We start from the raw sequence: 18,463 nt of genomic DNA, 5'->3' as shown, positions 1-18,463 counted from the left end.
AATTGATATTTCTTAGCTAAGACAAATGAGTCCTGATATCTCTATGTCATCTAATTTATTTTGCTTCACCCAAAAGTATTCAACTAAGTCAAGACAAGGACATGTCAGCTTTACCACAGCTGTCATTTTCCTATGCTTTTAACAGTCCAGGAGTTACAGCAAAAAATCTATAGGGACAGGCTGCTTATTAATTGTGCACACAAACACACACATAAATCCCTTTGAGGCATATTAGCTTTAAAAGTAAACTTTTGTCACCCAAAATGGCTCATGAAATATGCAACATATATTACAAACAATTATTCATCAGACATTTCAGATAGCAATAACTGATTACTTAAATTCCTTAATTTCAAAATATGGCATAAACACACACAAAACATAGGAGAAATTAATTTTCTATAGTACAAATTTTTTTGTCACATGACCCTACAGAGCCCAGGGCTTTGTAGCCCTTGAAAATGGGAATTTCCATCTTTTTCTTCAATTTTCTACCCCGTTTGGCAAAAAAAATTAACTGATAAACTAATTCATATAGTAGAACTTGCTGAATTAGAACACTTATTAGCCAGAAACTTCATTTCCGTGCAGAACTACAGTAATCTTCTGGATTTCTACATTTCTCTGACACTTTGAACTTATTTGTGAACAATTCTCAACTTTGAGGATACTTTGAAATCAGTTCTAAGTTATTTAAATACTTATACTTTAAACATATCAGATTCATCTGGCTGTACTAAGACAACCTTTTTGTTTCTGATCATATCAGCTGAGCATACAGAATCGGTAATAGAGGAGTAATTAATTAAATTGTTTGTTAACACAACTGCTTGGTCAGCACAGAATATATGTGCTATTCATGTGGGGAAAATGTGCTGACCCAACTATAACATAAGTATGGTTCGGTGTGTATTTGCAGTCAGGTCTTACATTTCATCAAGAATTTTGCCAAAACAGACTCATTTTCCAAGCAATGGTTTGATCAGCTGTTGAATGCAGATCATTCAGCAACTTGCAGCTTGCAGCCTTTTTTTATCTAAAACCATGGATATCTTTCTACTTTGATCTCACACTGTTTTGTTTCAGGAATTGAAAATCGGGACTCATATTTGTTGCTACCTAACTGGTACACCAGATTTTTCAAATGTCCTTATAATAGAGGCATGCAAAGTACAGGAAGTAACAAGATCTGCTTTTCCTCCCTAATTTATTAATATTTTCATGTTGCCTTTTGTAGGAACAAAATAATCAAAATGCATACATATATAGACAGATCTCTCCAATACACATAGTTATGTACACTTTCATAAGCATGTAATACAATATGCTATATTCCTTAAAGATGGAATGGTTTTATGCCTCTTTTGTTTCCTTTACCTCTTTCTCAGTGCTATAATGCAATTCTGTGTCTGAGCACCAGACTTCAAATGAGAGATCTATTCAAAACATGCACAGACAAAATAAGTGGTTTCCTTAGTAATGGAAACTACGTGAAAGCCTCTGAAACAACTCCTCCAGTAAGTCATGGTGTACATGATCCTTTCTATCCCCAACTTATTGATTTGAAGATAGTTTTACATTTGAATAAAAATACTTAATGTGCACAGTTTTTGAAACTAGAGATGAGAGGGAAGACATTTACTGCATTCCTAGTTACATTGTTTGGGTTTTAATTAGTATGTATGTTGTACGTTCCAGTGACCTTTTAATTAATTTTCTAGATCTCCAAGTTGAAAAAAATGAAATTGTATAACTAAACTCTAAGGACTTCACTTAGGTACGCATTACACTCCCACAGTTTAGTGTACTTTATTCAAACTAACATTAGATAACCATATTCTGAGGACACACTGCACTTATTCGTGCTGTTTCTTGTCATCACCATGACAAATTCATGCTGTTAATGGCATGGGAAAATATCTGATATCTCTCTCAGTCTCAGACTAAAAGTAACTAAAAGCAAAATGACATTCTAGTTCTAATATTTATCTTAGCGACTCTAAAGTTTTCTAAATCACCAATACAGCTCTTGTGCAAATAGTTATGAAAAGCAGATAATTTAGAATTTGTATTGTTATCCACCCATTTTAATATTAAACCACAAGAAAATGAAACAAGAATAGCTTGTTTAGTTTCATCAAAAAAGTTAAGAAATTCAAGTCTGAAGATCTGCCCTTGAGAAACACACACTATATGTATCACATTTATTGCCACAAATGTGGCATTATCAGGGAAGATGGCTAAATTTAAAGTAAAATTTTTACTGGGAGAAGGAGGTTCCCTTTCACTGATCACATACTATTTGCCACACCACACAGTGTCAACAGAAAAAGTACAAACCTCTTTCAGATAAAATATCAGTTAATGTTCCATAGAAAGGCAAAAAAAGATATCAGCAAAGAAAAGGAAAATGGCTTCTCTATAAGGACAGAAATTTCAAGACCTACCACCATCCATTTACAACAAATTGGCACCAGGATGGAAATTCTAGGCCTTACATTCAAATCATTACTGCAACTATTATCTTCCTCAGCCTTAGATACAGATTAGCTCCAAGAGCTATGACAATAACTGCTATATTCCATGCACATTCTAAGTCTCACAAACAAGGATCACGAACAAGCAGATCCTTAAGAAATCTACAAGGGCATCTTAGTTTTAAAGATCCACCATAGAGAAAATTCCAATAAGTTATATCCAATTAACGAAGGCTACAAAACCTGAGATGTCACCATAAGTAAGACATAAACTTACTGAGGTGAAATCAATATTTAAACATATACACCCAGCTTGACAATTGCTTTTCAGATACTTCATCTGCCTTATCCAGCTGCATATAAAGATCCTCTAGCTGCTTTTCACTACTCTGTCTTCATTAAGAATTCCATGTGATGCAGCAAGGTTTTGGTTGCTATGTGTGACTCACTTCCAGCCTTCTGCAGATACTGGTATGCCAGGGATTCTTGCCTATCAGAATAGGGTCAAGGATGAAAACTAGAAGAACTCAAATATCCCCCTGTGTTGGACCCAGTAGGGATAAAACTTGTTAAGATTTTTCAGACCTCAAGCAACTCCTGCAGAAGGCTGACTATGGCTCTGGGACCTATAATGAAGAAAGAAACTATAGCTTTTGCCTGGGATCTCATACTTTTTGTTTCACAGAAAATAGTTGCTACATGAATAGGCAAGTTTTCTGGAAGAGGAAATATCTCCTTGAACACCAAGATCAGCTCCTCACCCCTGCTTTCATTCAACCCCATCACACATGACTGAATTTTCCTGTACTATAAGGCTCTTTACTATGCAGTTCCAGATTTTGCCAAGTCATATAGCACCTACTACCTACGTAGCATTTAAAGAAGTAACTGGGGCTTTGTATATATGTGAATTTTTCCTTATGTGAAATTCTTTACAGATTTGTTTCCATCTGCTTTTGCTCTATTGTATCAACACTAACTCCCAGATCTGATAAAAGAAATTTCATAGCAGGTTAAGTAATCTGATGCAACATTTTCCATTACGAAGTGCAACTCTAGAAATTTGAATTCATTGTTGGCAACAAGCCTTTCATCTTCAAAAAAGACAAAGAACAAGAGGCAGAAATGTTTATTTCTGAAAAAAAGTATTCAATTTTGGAAAGACACATATTAATAAAAATTAGTCTGTATGGGAGCATAGCCCTTTTAGGAAAACATCAATAGTCTTGCCATGACAATGCAAGGTTGTCAAATGCATATGACAATGTCAGGTTGAAACCATTGGACTGAAAATGCTAGTAGAACAGGGTTACATGAAGTGGTGGCTCTTTTTTCTCTCTTCTAGGCAAATCACATAATGACAACCAGGTATAATTTGTAAGTCAATTAATAAATTAACCGATGACACCACAACATAGATTTCTTTGAAAGTGACCTTCACTCAGAAAGAAATAACTCCCCACAACCCACATGGAAGATATAAAAAGGTGTGCTTTGCAGAACTGGTGAGAATTAATCTGTCCAAAAAAACCCCACCAGCTCACCTCTTTTTTTACTCAATGGACTACGAGAAGAAGCAAGAAAAGCCACAACTGAGCCTCCTCCTTGCAGTCATGGTGCCTCAGAAACCAGGATAAGAGCACATAAGAGCAATAAAGCTGTCCCAAAAGTGTTGTCTCTTTTACACATGCACATAACCTGTATGAATACATACTTTAAAAAAATAATTTCCAATTTCTGATATAAAGTGTGTCATTTTAGAATTCAAATCAAATAGTTGTGGTATTTTTACTGTAACTGCATAGTATTTATTGCAGTTTTTAATTATACTTGCTGCATTCTAAACAGAGCTGTGTTCTTACAGACTGAAAACACTAGAAATGGTCATGGGTAATCCTGAACCACAAAAAAGTATACGGAGGCCCAAAGATGCTCTGCCTTTCTACATAATAAAAAGGGGGAAAAAGTTTTGAAACCATCTTCCAATTTTGAGAAAAATGAGGACACAGAATTGCTGTATTTAAATAACTAAGGGGTTTATGGATTGTGTTTATTGTCCATTAAAAACAAATAATTACTTAGTTTATTTAATGTGCACTCAGTAATCAGATAAAATGTATGCTAAATAAATTGCTGGAGTCGGTCTGCATTAATTTCATTGTCTCTCTATCCGTCTGATAGAATTTTTTTCTAGCCTGTAACCTATTAAGCTATATATATATGATTTTCATAAAATTGATTACATTGCTATTTTAAAACCACCAAGCATCACAGTGAAATCAGCAGAAAAATAACTTAATGAACTTTAATAATCATAATTGTTTTGGTTATAAAAGATACTTTTCTCCTGCAGATAGTTTTTTAGCATTACCTAAATCATAAAATTCAATTACTTCACTTTTTTTACAAAACAGAATTTTAGTATGATTTAATAACATTTTAACTAATATGTAAATGTATGCCTATCAAGGATGTACTTTAATTGCATATATAGTCTATCATAAGAACTCACTTTCTTTATGCAAGTATACTTTAGTTGATTTAATTATCTAGCCCTCTAATTACACAGTCCATACCAATCAACCAAAATGAAGCACTTCTCTAATCTTAATTTCACATGTCAAACCACTGAATATGTTTTTGCATGATTCTCATGTTAATTAGAAAGCCAGATTTTGAATGAATGGCAGTGAGTTCATGAGCAGGCTAGGGGCAAACCCAAGTTTTCACACAGGGCAATGCTAGTCCCCATCTATTTACCTTTCCCCAGATCATCTGTTTCTCCACCGGATGAGATACGAGATCCAGCAGTTTTTAGCTGTCTTTAAAGGAACATTTCCAACTTTGTCCAAACTTTTTGAAATATTCTTGTCTCTTACTGCCCCCACAATCCCACCCCTCTCGCACAGGTTAATATCTTTTTTGGGGGTGAGGTAGGAGAGGGCTGAGATCAGGAAGGATTTCCATTTTTCTTGTGGGAACTACAATGGCAAGAGGTTTACTCTTCCAGCTTTGGATTGTGTTTACTTAAAGCATCCTGAGAGGATTCCATCCCATCCAACACAGGACATTATGCTGTGCAGCAGGGAAAGCTTACAGGCTGACTTGAAGGTTTAAAACGGTTTGCATTTGCAGCTCTTGGTGGTGAACATTACATACATCAGAGGCTCCAAGAGCCACCTCGTGGGGGCAAAGGAGAAACAAGGTTTCACCAGTGAGACCTGAGGCTACAGAAAAATGATGTGACATCTTTCTGATCTGAGTTTTCCCTGTCCCAACCTCAGGCAAAAATACCTGAAAGGTAACTAAAGATGGGTTTGCCCCAAATTTTCATTATAATTCTTTAACTCACATTAGAAAAATTTTGAATATCCATAACTAAGAAAGAGAGAAAATAAAAAGACCACTTGGCCTTTCCCTGGCCTAGAGTAGCTCACTTATTTGCAGCTAATCAGCCACATAAATCCTATTATTTCATCTTTGAAACAGTCCCACTCAGTTGGATGAGTGAAAAATGAACAGCACACATCTTTGAAAAAATTTAACTCTTTGTTCACTGTAGTAAGCTCGAGTGCAGCATTTAAAAATTCGAGGCAGAAGGAAAAGACTGCTTTAATATAGCCACAATGTAAGTACCAGTGAGCCTAACAGGAGTAGTTTTGTAAAATTTGCCCTAACCAATTATAACAACCTGAAATTTATTCAGAATGGTAGCATTCATTTAATTCAATTTTCATAATAAGTGATTTTATGATGGATAAAATTATTTTCTTACCAAATAAAAACAAAAATAATGCAGTCCAAGATCTGAGCCAAAGTGAATTGAGATGAGATTCAGTATTCATAAAATAGCAACCATTCTATTGCAAAATTCTGGTGCTATTGCTGTAGCAAAAAGTACATTAATTCACACCATTTACTGATCTTCAGAAAATATTCATACTGTTATTAGACAAGATCGTGAGTCTTTCTTCAAAGCAGATGAGTGTGAAATGAGAACCACATCTCACTTCAGTCCACTAGAGGGTGGCCTGACTTGCTCAGGGCTGTGGGACTGAATTCACACAAGAGATCCAACATTTTCTTCTTTTTGACCTGTTGATAACCAATTCTTTGTGCTTCATTATTAATCATATCCTATAATAAAGTAACTGATTTTATTTAAAGAGTATATATGATAAAAACCCTTTTCTTAACAACATCTATCTGATTTATTTTTCTGTATACCTAGAAGAGGTGATGATAATCACAAATTATTCTACGGTTTTTAAAACCTTCATAGTTTGTATGCCTTTGGTCATGGACACAGAATAAACAGGAAAAAAATAAATCATTAACCAAATAGCATGGCATAAAGGGAAAAAGAAAGAAAGAGAAGGAAAAATCTGGGCATCCTATTGTTTATGTAATTGGATAGTCATAAAAGACAGACTCAAGCAGAGAGAGATTAAGAGAAACTGACTTCTTATTTAACCAACCCCTTTCCTAGTTCCTTTTAAAATTTTATTTCTCAGGAAGATGTATTACTGCTCTCACTTTCTACTGATAAGCACAGGTAGTAAAATGTAATATTTGACAAAAATTGGAAGAGGAAGAATACGTAAAATCTTTTCCTGTCTTAAGCTTAAAAAAAAAAAAAAAAAAAAAAAAAAAAAAAAACCCCAAAAAAAACCACTGGGGGCAAGTCACAACACATTCTTCCTGAATGGTTTCACCATACAGTATCCTCTGAACTACAGCAGCCTTTGCAGAAGTTCAGTGATCTCTAATAAGTTGTTATGAGTACAGATAACAGCCCTTAAAGGAAAAAAAAAAATAATAAAATAAAAAAGGGGAGTGGGGGTAGGAAATGTGGCCCTCCCAATCTGCTCCGTACAGACAGAAAGCAAGCCCTGCAGCTCCCACAGGTCGGAAGGGCTATGTGGGCGCGCTCCCGGGCTGCTTTGGTGCTGCCGGCCCCAGCAGCAGCGGTGTCACGTAGCAGACATCCTCCCCGGCCGCGCAGCCGCGCGCCCCGCGCATCTGGGCGCGCCGCGGCAGCGCTCCGCTCCGCTCCGCTCCGCTGCGGGAGCCCGGCGGCCCCGCTGTCAATGACCGCCCCACAGCAGCGCCGTGCCACGGCGACAGCCGAGCGCCCGAGCCGTGCACCGCTAACCACCATGGAAACGAGGAGAAATAAGAGCAGCTAGCGAGCTGCTCTCTCCCCCGCCTTTCTCTCTCCGCTGGATTGCGAGCCTCAGACAGCCAGGCAGCAACAGCGCCTGGCAAACGCAAGGGATCTCAGCTGGCAGCACGGAGAGTCTCTCGTGTTGTAGGATATCAATAGATACATCTCTGTATTACAGACTGTTAGACACACGCATGCACACCGACTCACACCCACACGTACATGTGTGCTCATCTATACAGACTCTGGCTTTCATACAAGTATGTCGCTACCTGAACTAAGGATTCGAAATTACTGAGATGCAAGAACTCCAGCTTTGAAACTACTCTTATTATAGGGTAAGTTCCTCTTTATTTTCAATTTTACCCTGACTTTTATCTGACTTCTAGACTCTTTCCCCTTTCTTCTTTTTGTGAAGTTATTTTATTAGTGTATTTTCACATACTACTTTCTGAACAGAAATGCAAATGCAATATGCTCTTTATGCCAGAGATAATCTAAATATGCTTGCAATAGTATCGGATTTGTGCATCTGTTAGCTTGAAAGAACATCAAAGGATAAAAAAATATAAAAGAAGAATGTTTCCACTGATGTTTCAGAGGCAATATCAAATTAAACACTTGCTCTGTGTTTTGAAACCAATAAAACAAAATACAGGACAGCCTCCTTTCTTTTCTCCAGTGCTAGGATTAAGGGAAATGCTGTTTATGTCAAGACCTAAAAACCACTGAGCAATGAAGCTGAATGAGCATATCACAAACAGTTATTGAATTTCTGCCAGGCTACATCTTAAGCATTGTGGCAAATGACTTTGCTTAAAAACATCCCCTTTCCAGTCAGAAGGGACACTGTGAATGTCTGATTACTGATGCAGCTGGAACTGATGCGTTAGGTAAAAAGGATCACATAAAGCAGAGGAGTTCTAATCTTCTTTGGTAATTAACAGTATCTCAGCAGGGTGCCTCTATTTACATGGAAGGAGAGTGTTTAAATCCATCACTATAAAAGCTTTGCCTGTTTTAGTATAGCAAATCTCAGAACTGTTTGTCTCTGCTTTCCATGTCTTTGTTTTCACATGTCTAGCTGGAGTTTTTGCCCAGCACTGCTGATGAGAAAGAGAACCCAACACAGGGGGAAGGAGAAGGCAGCAAATGCAGGGGGCTAGAAAAATATCAGTGATTTTCTATTTAACCAATTTAATCAACTTAAAATTCCAGGCTAGCTCCACAGCTGTCTAATGTGCTTGTGCTTATGCATGTGTATGCCATTTCTTCCATGCAGTATCAGAGCACCTCAGTATCATTTAGATGAAAACATATTTGGTAAAGTGCATCAGCATGGGTCTGTGATTCATGCATCAGTGAAAGACAGAGATAGATTTTACTTCACACCATGAGGAGGACAGGTTACCCCTCTAATGCATGCTTCAAAGTGAAAAAAATACAATCCACATCTTTCCGTATGCTTTTGTTTGCTTTTTAGAGTACTACATCTGCATTAAAAACATCTCAGTATTTTGATAATTCCTCATACCCCTTTTTTCTCCCTTCAGCCCCCTCACTCCTGTGAACTCTGGAGAACATCATAAAGATTCTGTTCCTTTGTACCAATATAATTATTTGCTTGTAATTTTAGAGCTACTGTGTTCTGAGAAGCAAACTGTGAAAGAACCATCAACAAATAGCCACTGGCTTTAAGTCTGTCACCTTTCCAAAAATGTCAGGAAATGGGTAGCTTAACAATACGAATGGTAAGAAGTCAATTAATTCAGGTGACCTTTGTAAATGGTGACAATAAAGCAGCTCTGACAATATGCCACAGCATTCGACATTCCCTCCGGAAAATGAATGAGCTTAAGAAGAGGTTTTCTTTTCAGAGTACAAAATGAAAGGTACTGAAGCATTAGCTCCTGCTATTGGCAAGCTTGCTTCCTCTATTTTAGGTGGTCTGTGAAATCTGTTTAAAGCAAGCTGACTTATTTTATTATATGAAACACAATCTCTGCTCTAATTAATTAAATATCCTGTTTTCATTCACACTGCATGTGCACAACAAGCATTTCCAGCTCCTGGTTTGGATTTTTACAAAATGTGCTATAAAATAAGTAGACAAAACCTGATTCTGATCTCTTCATGCTGTCTATAAAGGACTACTCAGAGGAAACTTTTTCTACATGCCTCAGTAGCTTCTCAGCTCTTCTGGATGTTTATCCTCATTCATTTTTAATGTAGAAAATAAGTAAATATGAGTAACTTTACAGAAATGCATCTTGGGTTTTGCTACATATATTCTAATGTGCTACTTCAAAATATTATATAGCTATGCCAAAGAGCTTCAGAAAAATGTGGCCATTTCAATCATACACGTACAGAGAACATATGCTGTAGATAAAGCTTCTCTACACAGCATAAACATTCTTAACCAGCAAAGCAGGCAAAATATATGGTGGCTGTATTTTGGTTAATACTCCCTCAAATGTTGTAGTGTCAGCCAACGACTGGCTGATGTTGTTATGGTAACCCTGAAGTCCCGTCTTTTAGGGTGGCAGCTCTGAGCATGACATCAGAACATGCCTGCTTGGAGTACCCTGAAGTGGGTGAGTACTTCATTTTTGCACCTGAATTAGATCAACTAAGCAACATTGCTACCTGTAATGCAGATCAAAAATATAATGTATAATCTTTTGTAAATGATCAAGATTGAGCAGCTTATGGAAATGTTCAGATCCTGCTTTTCACTTGTAATCACTTGTTCCTTGTCACTAGAAAACAAAACTAAGTATTTGCAAGAGAGAGCAAACCATTTAGGAGTGTTGGAGACGCTTTCTATGACTCTCACCCATAACCTTTATTGTTATAAATTATTAACAATTACAAGCTAGCCAAAAGCTTTGCTGCTTGCTGACAATCACTCTTAATTAAAGTTAGACTGGTATTTAATAGCCAAGTTTTAGAGTATTAAAACAATAGAATAAGATAAGCAGTAGAAAACAAAAGACTTTTTCAAGACAGCTCTATCTTCAGTTGAAAAAAGTCACCACAGAGAAATTATACCTTTTTTGAACTATATATAGATAGTTTTAGTGTTTCATGGTACATTACTGTTTTAGTTAATTCATATGTCCTTTCTTCAGATAGTACCATTAAAAGCTGAAGGAAAACAAAATTCTTGAGAGAGACATTGTCAGAAACTACCTTAGCATACTCTTCCATGTCAAATGCCACAATCTACTTAATATCAAGAAGCAAAACCTGACAATGAAAAACCAGTTTCACATGTAGCACTCAAGTAACTATTTTCTGAAGACAAAGGCATGGAAAGTTTCTAAAATTTTTCTGAAGATCAAAAATCAGACAGCTTCTAATTATTTTTTTTAACAGAATATGACTTCCACAAGCCTTCATACTACTTTAAAAGGATACTAATTCTCATTCTAACAACACAACAAGCAATTAAAATCCTTTGATTCACTAAAAGAAAATGCCACTAGAATTTGAGAAGAAGCAGTAGTGACAGATGTCATTAGAAAGGTCATTATACACATTAGTATTAAGAGAAAAATCAATGCTTCTCATTAAAACTGTAATGTAACTGTAAAAAGGAATTACTGTGCCTTTTACTTATTCAACTGACCAGTCCACAAACTGTTAAAAGCCATTATTGTGAAACGGTGTAGTTCATAAAGAACTTATTTAAATAAACAGTATGACCTTCAGTGTTATACACAAAATCTATAAATGATTTCATCAATTTTTCCTCAATAAAGTCATATCCTCAACTAAACTGATAAATGTTTATTAGCACAGAACATGGAGCTATACTCATCTGCACCAGAGAAAGATCCAATATGGATGTCAATAAGATTATTTCACATTGGGTTCTTCATGGAGTAGCTGAATGTGACACCTTGTGAAAAAGAGGATTTTCATGAGGGCCAAATACAAACTACTTTTACAATTTTGATTGATCCAATTCTGTCCCAAGGATTTCATATTCTTTATACAAGGAACATCAACCATAAGACAAGCTGCAGGCATGCTCTCACCCCTAGCATTTACCAAACTTCTTACTTTTCTTCAAAGCAAAACCAAATGCAGAAATTAAAATAAAGGGGAAGTTTCATTTTATAAACACAAATTTATATAGCAAATCCTCAAAACCATTATCCTTCATTTAGAAATACTGCTTTTTCACAAAAGATTTATCTCAAGTCTCTTTCAGTTTGCCACAAACAGCAATGGTCTAATTGAAAGGAAATGAGAAATAAGATCTCTGTATTCACATTGTTTCCATTCAGTTGTTGTATTTCTGGAAATCATTAAAATATCTGCCCCAAATGTAATAGTAGATTAACTGTACTGACCTCTGTATTAGAGCAGAAAAGAATTTTTGCCTCTTTAGTGCTCCCAGGTCCCACAGTCTCAGTCAAACTGGGAATTGCTTTTTGACAACGCTGGCACAAAAGAAATCATTTAGCTTTTCTCTTTCCTGAATAAGCATCTGTATTTAGAGGTAAACATTGCAAAGCAGAATAAAATGCTACAGGGAATATATTTTTTAAATGTCTACTGATTATCAGTATTACCCCAAGAGTCTTTTAATAGACATTTCTTGTTATGCAAATAGCAACCAGTCTGCCAGGAAATACTTTAAATTCTCTATAACATTTGGCAAAAGGTACAAGTCATAAGTTAAGCTGCACCAAAAATTCCTGGGCATCCAGCTGCTAGTATGAAAGAAACAAGAAAAAATATTTTTATACAATTATATGTCTAGGGATCAGACAATTACAGAAATTACCTATTTAATAAATTATGGAATAATAAAACAAAAAAACTGTGGTGTAATAGAACACACAACGAAGAGCAAAGTTCTGCACTGAGACATTTTCTTAAATCACCATAGTGCTCTATGCTATAATACCATCACCCTAGATAAGAAAAGATTACTCTCAAATTGTCTGTATAAAAGACAACATGATGGTCAGACATTGCTAGGGCTCTTCTGGTGTGGTGTTGAGAGGTTAAAGGAAACTGGGTTGGTTGGTTTTGTCGTGGTGCTAAAACAAAAAGTCATTCTTATTTGAACTAGAATGGGAAATATATACCAGATTTGGGAGGCATTTAAATAAGTACAATTATGGGACTCATTCCCTGAATAAGGATAAAGACAAATGTCTCCTCCTTTACAACAGCAGCATATCTCTGCCGAAAACAGATATATATGTGCCATTATTTATATCATATTTATGTGATTTATTCAGTACCTAAAGACCTAATAAAATTTTTCATCTTGACAGGAATAATTTTTATGTGAAAACAGAAACTTTCTCAAAGATTTCAGCTAGTGTCATGGTAGCTATAAATAGAAAAACTAGAGAGACACATTTGTTTCTTCACCCCAAGCTCATTCCTGTTGCCAAGTTCTCTCAAGTCACTGAACTTCCTCTCCCCTCTGGAAAGCAGCTTTCTCTAGAGGTCATGTCAAGCATCAGCAATTTTTGCAGATGACACTTAACAGTGAGCTAATTCACCCCAGTCCAGTACAGTGCAGTGCAGATTTCCACCAAAGTGCAGAATTGAGCTCCCCACCCCAGCTGGCTCCATGTTGCATGCCATGGAAGGACCTGAGAGACAGGAGAGCCCACACTGCTCAAGGCTCACATGGGAGCTGAGTCTTCCAGAAAAAAGTTTTCTGTGTAACAACAGCTCCAAACACACTGCATAATACTAAACTGCTCTCTTTTGTGTGTTTCATACAGAAATCAGGCAGTGCTGTAAAAATTCTTCCTCCCTCTGCACTGCAAAAGATGTTCTGAAACAATTCCATCAATATATGAAATACAGTATTTTCTCTTATCAAATTCTAAACAATTCTTTTAAGAAAAGCCTTTCAGTATGAAAACTATAATTACAGCCAAGTGGTGCTTCATTACTACTGTAGCTTGAGGGACATTATCTGCACAACTCCTATTTCATATCATTTTATAACAAAACATAGTTACTTAAGTTATCCTCCAAGTATAACACTAAAAGATTATCCTAGATATACGATGTGTATTACATAATTTTGAACATATACTTCTTTTTTACACAAGATGCACCATGTTAACTTTCTGAAATGACAGCTGTGACTGTAGAGTATTTCATCACACTCTCGCTATGCAGTAATTTACTTTTTAATTTTGGGCAGTTGCTTGCTGGTAAGCCCAATACAGGGCTAAAACTCAACAGCACTTGAGAGAAATGGAATGATTAATAATGATTATACCAGTTTATAGAGGTATCCTTATGAGGTGAGAGAAGACAAAATAAGGAAATTGCAAATATAATGATCTGTTAAGCTAGAAATGTTTGTCTGAAGAGCAATTTCACCCAGCATGTATTCGCATAACATATTCTTCTGAATGTTGCTTTGATATAGATTATCCAGTCATCAATATTTGTCAGACAAACACACTTTCAGTCATTTTATTTTTATTGTAAAATAAGAGGCAAAAAGGATATTCAGCAAACTATTCCAGCGTTAGACTCTAAGCTCCAGAAAATAAGGAAAAGTACTCTGTCTTCTACCACCAGCAGCCAAACTGCTGAGCTCTTTCTTTCCTGGGCAGAAAGAAGAGCCAGTCAATCTGAGGAACTGCCCAGAAATATTTCTGCATTTCTCACTTCCTCCCAAGGATAATAAGCTTGTTTGGACACACATTATAAAAACCCCACACTCTTCTGATAGGAAGGAATCACCTTAGATATTTAGTGCATAGAGTCATTTTAATGAGGCTACTCAAGACACTGCAGATGCAAGTGCCTTTATTAGATATTTAAATATTGCCTTCAGCAGGTATCCTTTAACAGTATACTGTAACTAGAATAGATAAATAAAATTATATACAATTTCAAATATTTAAATACCATAATCTTAAATTACCTATACATACCTATATATTGTCCCAATTATTAAGGAAATTTAGGATCTTTGGCCATTTCAGTTCAAGCAAAGTATACAGATCCACATATCTGGAATTTGCATACTTGGAGGTCCTGGCCTCCTGCTTCATACTGAAATAGCCTTTGTTCTTTTAAGAGTTGGAAAATCCAAAAACTTGCTGATTTTCAAATATTATTCTCATTTCTGCTCTGACAGCTTCTGAAGTTTACTTTAAAAATTCACAAAAAGGAGCAAAAAATCTCCATTAATCTTAGGTGAATGTGGATAAAGTATTTGTAATCTTTACTTTGTTTTAAATTTGGTTCTTCAAAAAGCATCTTGTGTTGGTATGCCATTGTGTCAATCCTAGGAACAAGTATAGAAAACATTGAAAATTAAGAAAAAAATATAAAATGTTTAAATAAACACACAATATCTTTGCCTGGCACAAATATTTCAGGAAAACTATAATGGTTATGTTGAAATTGTAGGCTACCCATTTACAACTACTATAGCAGTAGTAAATGGATTTAATGTTACTATAAGCACATTAAAAGTTGTGGCATAAATCCACTATACTACTATTTAATCTCTCACCTAGATGTTAGCCAAGCTTTCAGAAAGTCTGAACAAATTCTGTTAAAGCCATCTACTCCATCATTAATTACAATGTAGATATTTATTTTTTCAATAGAGAGTAATCAATGCTCAGGGCTGGGGAAAATGTTCAATTCCGGAAAAATTAAATTTGCATTAGCATTGCTTTGAAATAAATTTTGTTTGGCATGTCAAAGTACAATATTGAATTTACCATGATCTGCTTGCAAGGGAATGGTCAAAGAACAAGATTTGCAAGTAGTAAGAAACTCCAGTTTGATTTTTACCTTCCATGAGCTTGTCTGGCATAAGAGCAAACTTTGCTTTGAGTGTGAGGATGGACTAAAGAGCTCCTGAGGTCCCTTCCACTTGACTCTCCCACGATGATCCTCTCAACAGAAAGGCTTTCTTCCTCTGCCATCACTGTCTTGGGTAAGGACACACAGCAGCACTGTCATCAGAGCCTGCTCAGATGTCTTGGTGTGACTGCATCACATGAGAGCAATTTAGATGTTACTAGAGGTGAAGGGCACTGTTCAATCTGTCTCTGAGCTAGTTGTATGGAGCTGAAAATTCTGAAAAGGCAGACAGTCTGCTGGACTGGTAAAGGAAATAAAACTCCATTTGGTCATGAGGCAATATATGCTTTGCTGTTACCTACAAGAGTAGGTAACAGCAAAGAGTAATTCAAAGAAATCCCAACAGGACACTAGAAATGGTTTAAATGTCTTACTAGTTTGTTTAAAAATTTTAATATAACACACTATATTTATTCAGTTAACAGAAAGCAACTATTTTCTAGGAAGAGAGAAGCATGATTCCCTGAAACATTACCATCTTAATTTGTAATCTCTCTATTTCTGCTCAGCCAGGTGTTCAGTGTTTTCCACAGATCTGGGACTGAATACACTACAGTTTTATACACAGCTTCAAAAATACAGCTTTGGCAATCAGGAATTATTAGCATAATAACTACTTCATATTAAGTGCTAAACTTTGGCTTTAACTTCCTAGCGTGGTATTTTACCTCATGTCGTGAATATACTTGAGCTGTTTCACTCTTTACATGTTATAAACGTGCAATGAGTTTCATGAGAAGTGGTTCTGCTGAGAAAACCTGCCAGTTTGAAGGTGTTATTTATGCTGAATTTCCATAGTTATCGCAAATATCAAGATTACTTACTCCAATATCAAGATTATCAAGATACTCTACCAGAGTAATTTAAGAAACACTAATTTGTCAATTAAATTTGCCTAAAATGTAGAGTACCCTTTTACAGATGATTAAGTGGACACCATACAAGTTCTAATTTTGAAAAAAGCAATGTGCAAAGGACAACAAACTAGAACCATGCACTAATAATACCTGTAACCTCAAGGAAGCCATGGAGTGTAAAGCAGGACAGAAATAAGCAGCAGCACTAAATTCCAGCCTTTTCTCTAATCTTATCAGTAGATAACATAAGACAGCCCTTTCTGTTCCTAGTTCTGCATGTGCATAAAATCATTGTCATGAGCTTTACATAGTACTAAGTTTAAAGGAAGGCCTTTAAAGCATTTTTCTCATATTAGAACCATCCCATGCAGACAGAATGCATTTCTATTCTTTAGCATGGGTAAAAGCTATAATTTGATAATGTTTCTAAAGAAAAATGTTTCTGAAAAAAAGTAAATTATATTGCTTATATTTATCACTGGTATTGTAGCAACTCCCTAAGTAAATATTCTAGCACAGGAATGTTCTAAACTCAAAAGTATAAAGAATAAAAAAGTTTTAGAAGAAGAATTTCAACAAAATAATAGGTTATATAGTCTATGTTTATTTATGACCGTTACATCTGCCAGACAAAGTCTGCTTGTTGGCATTCACCAGGGTTAACTATTTGAATGTAACTCAAATCAAAATGTTAATGATTCATTATAAAATTGTTTCTTCTTGTAACAAGGATGCATTTTTCATTATGCAGTAATCTGCAGAATTTATTAACAAACATTTTTGAAAACCAGCACAGAAAGGTTTGCTTTAAAAGGAATTCCAGTTCAGTCCTAAACAGGACTCTTGTGAGATCAAGAAAATCTTGTTCTAAATGTCTGCTGGCTTTTAACTCAGACTCTCATAGTCAAGATAGATGCTTAATGGAATTTGAATAATTTGAACAATTACAGGAAATCATATTTAAGTGCAAAGGACAACTTTTAAAATTCAATTTAATTTCTGTTTACATGCCCTGATAATCATACACAGCAAACATGATCAGCACTTACAGCAGCCACAGCTATATCTTATTGACAGTAAATCTAGATAGTTTCACAGGGCAAAAACCAGTTTAAGCTTAGCAGTTGAAAGCTTAAATGCCTTTCATAGCCATGCAAAATACAAGTGTATGGGAGATTCAAAGTTAAAGATGAAGCAGATATAATTCATTGTTATGTAAATAATAATAGAGGAAAACCATAAAGAACAAATTGAGAATATGAGACTGTATATGACACTGCTTTCCACACTGCCAATTTACATGTGTTTTATTCTTGGACTTTTTCTACAAAATGCAAAAATTGGTTACCCTAGCAACTGCCACATGTTACTCAGTTTATTTCTGAGGTACAGAGCAGCCTGTAAAAGAATAATATTGTGCACTTCTATTAGGATCTCTCAGAACCATAGAGAATTCAGAACTTCATGTGCCAGCATGTCCATGTATTTTCTGAAAGTTTTAAGAAAGCATATTAAATAAATAGTATTGTATGTATTTTGCAAACTCATTTTCTTTATGGTTTATGTGCAAATTAAAAACAAAAATTAGGAGCTGTATGCAGAAAAATGTATACTCTGTCCAACCTGATAGCTGTTTTCTGCATTCTTTTTTTAGTACAGTTCTAGTAGACATCTATAACAAATAAGTAAAGACTTCAAAACTTCTTAAATTATTTATAGGATATCATCTTCCAGAGTGTAATAGGGACCTGAGCAACCTGGTATAGTGAAAGGTGTCTCTGCCCATGGTGGGAGGGGTTAGAAATAAGATGATCTTTCATGTCCCTTTAAACCCAAATTATTCTATGATTCTGTTATAATTCTATGACAATCATTATGAAGATCTCAAATTCTCATAATCTGTTAAAGATTAAGATTTAGTTCAAAGTAACAATTAAAAGATTTTACAGTTGCTCATTAATTATATGCCCTGCCTCCCCAAAATGCAGAACTCTTTGGTACATGTCTAGGCCCTATATAATTTATGAGGAGACGTCTTGCAATGTAGTACAAAATAACCAGAATTATAAAAAGGGAGT

The 18,463-nt window shown here is 35.5% G+C and overlaps 2 protein-coding genes across 9 annotated transcripts in view; one reads left to right on the top strand and one right to left on the bottom strand.

Moving 5' to 3' along the window:
* IMMP2L (inner mitochondrial membrane peptidase subunit 2) overlaps nucleotides 1–18,463 on the bottom strand; it is a 392,035-nt gene that overhangs the window by 198,616 nt on the left and 174,956 nt on the right. Inside the window, exon 4 of one of the 8 annotated variants that reach the window (XM_064422391.1) lies at nucleotides 15,547–15,655. The exons of 6 other annotated variants lie outside the window; for them this stretch is intronic. In XM_064422391.1, coding sequence (XP_064278461.1) covers nucleotides 15,562–15,655 — 94 coding nt within the window. In that variant the 3' untranslated portion in view covers nucleotides 15,547–15,561. Of the gene's footprint in view, nucleotides 1–15,546; nucleotides 15,656–18,463 lie in introns of those variants that run through there. One more of the 8 variants, XM_064422393.1, reaches the window with a different exon arrangement.
* LRRN3 (leucine rich repeat neuronal 3) overlaps nucleotides 7,361–18,463 on the top strand; it is a 31,889-nt gene continuing 20,786 nt past the window's right edge. The window contains exon 1 of the mRNA XM_064422387.1: nucleotides 7,361–7,982. The gene's annotated coding sequence lies outside the window, so the exon portion shown is untranslated. The remainder of the gene's footprint in view (nucleotides 7,983–18,463) is intronic.

This window comes from Passer domesticus, chromosome 5 (assembly GCF_036417665.1).
Source record: "Passer domesticus isolate bPasDom1 chromosome 5, bPasDom1.hap1, whole genome shotgun sequence".
NCBI lineage: Eukaryota > Metazoa > Chordata > Aves > Passeriformes > Passeridae > Passer > Passer domesticus.
Note: the sequence above shows the minus strand (reverse complement) of the source record. Positions and strands in the feature narration are given on the sequence as shown.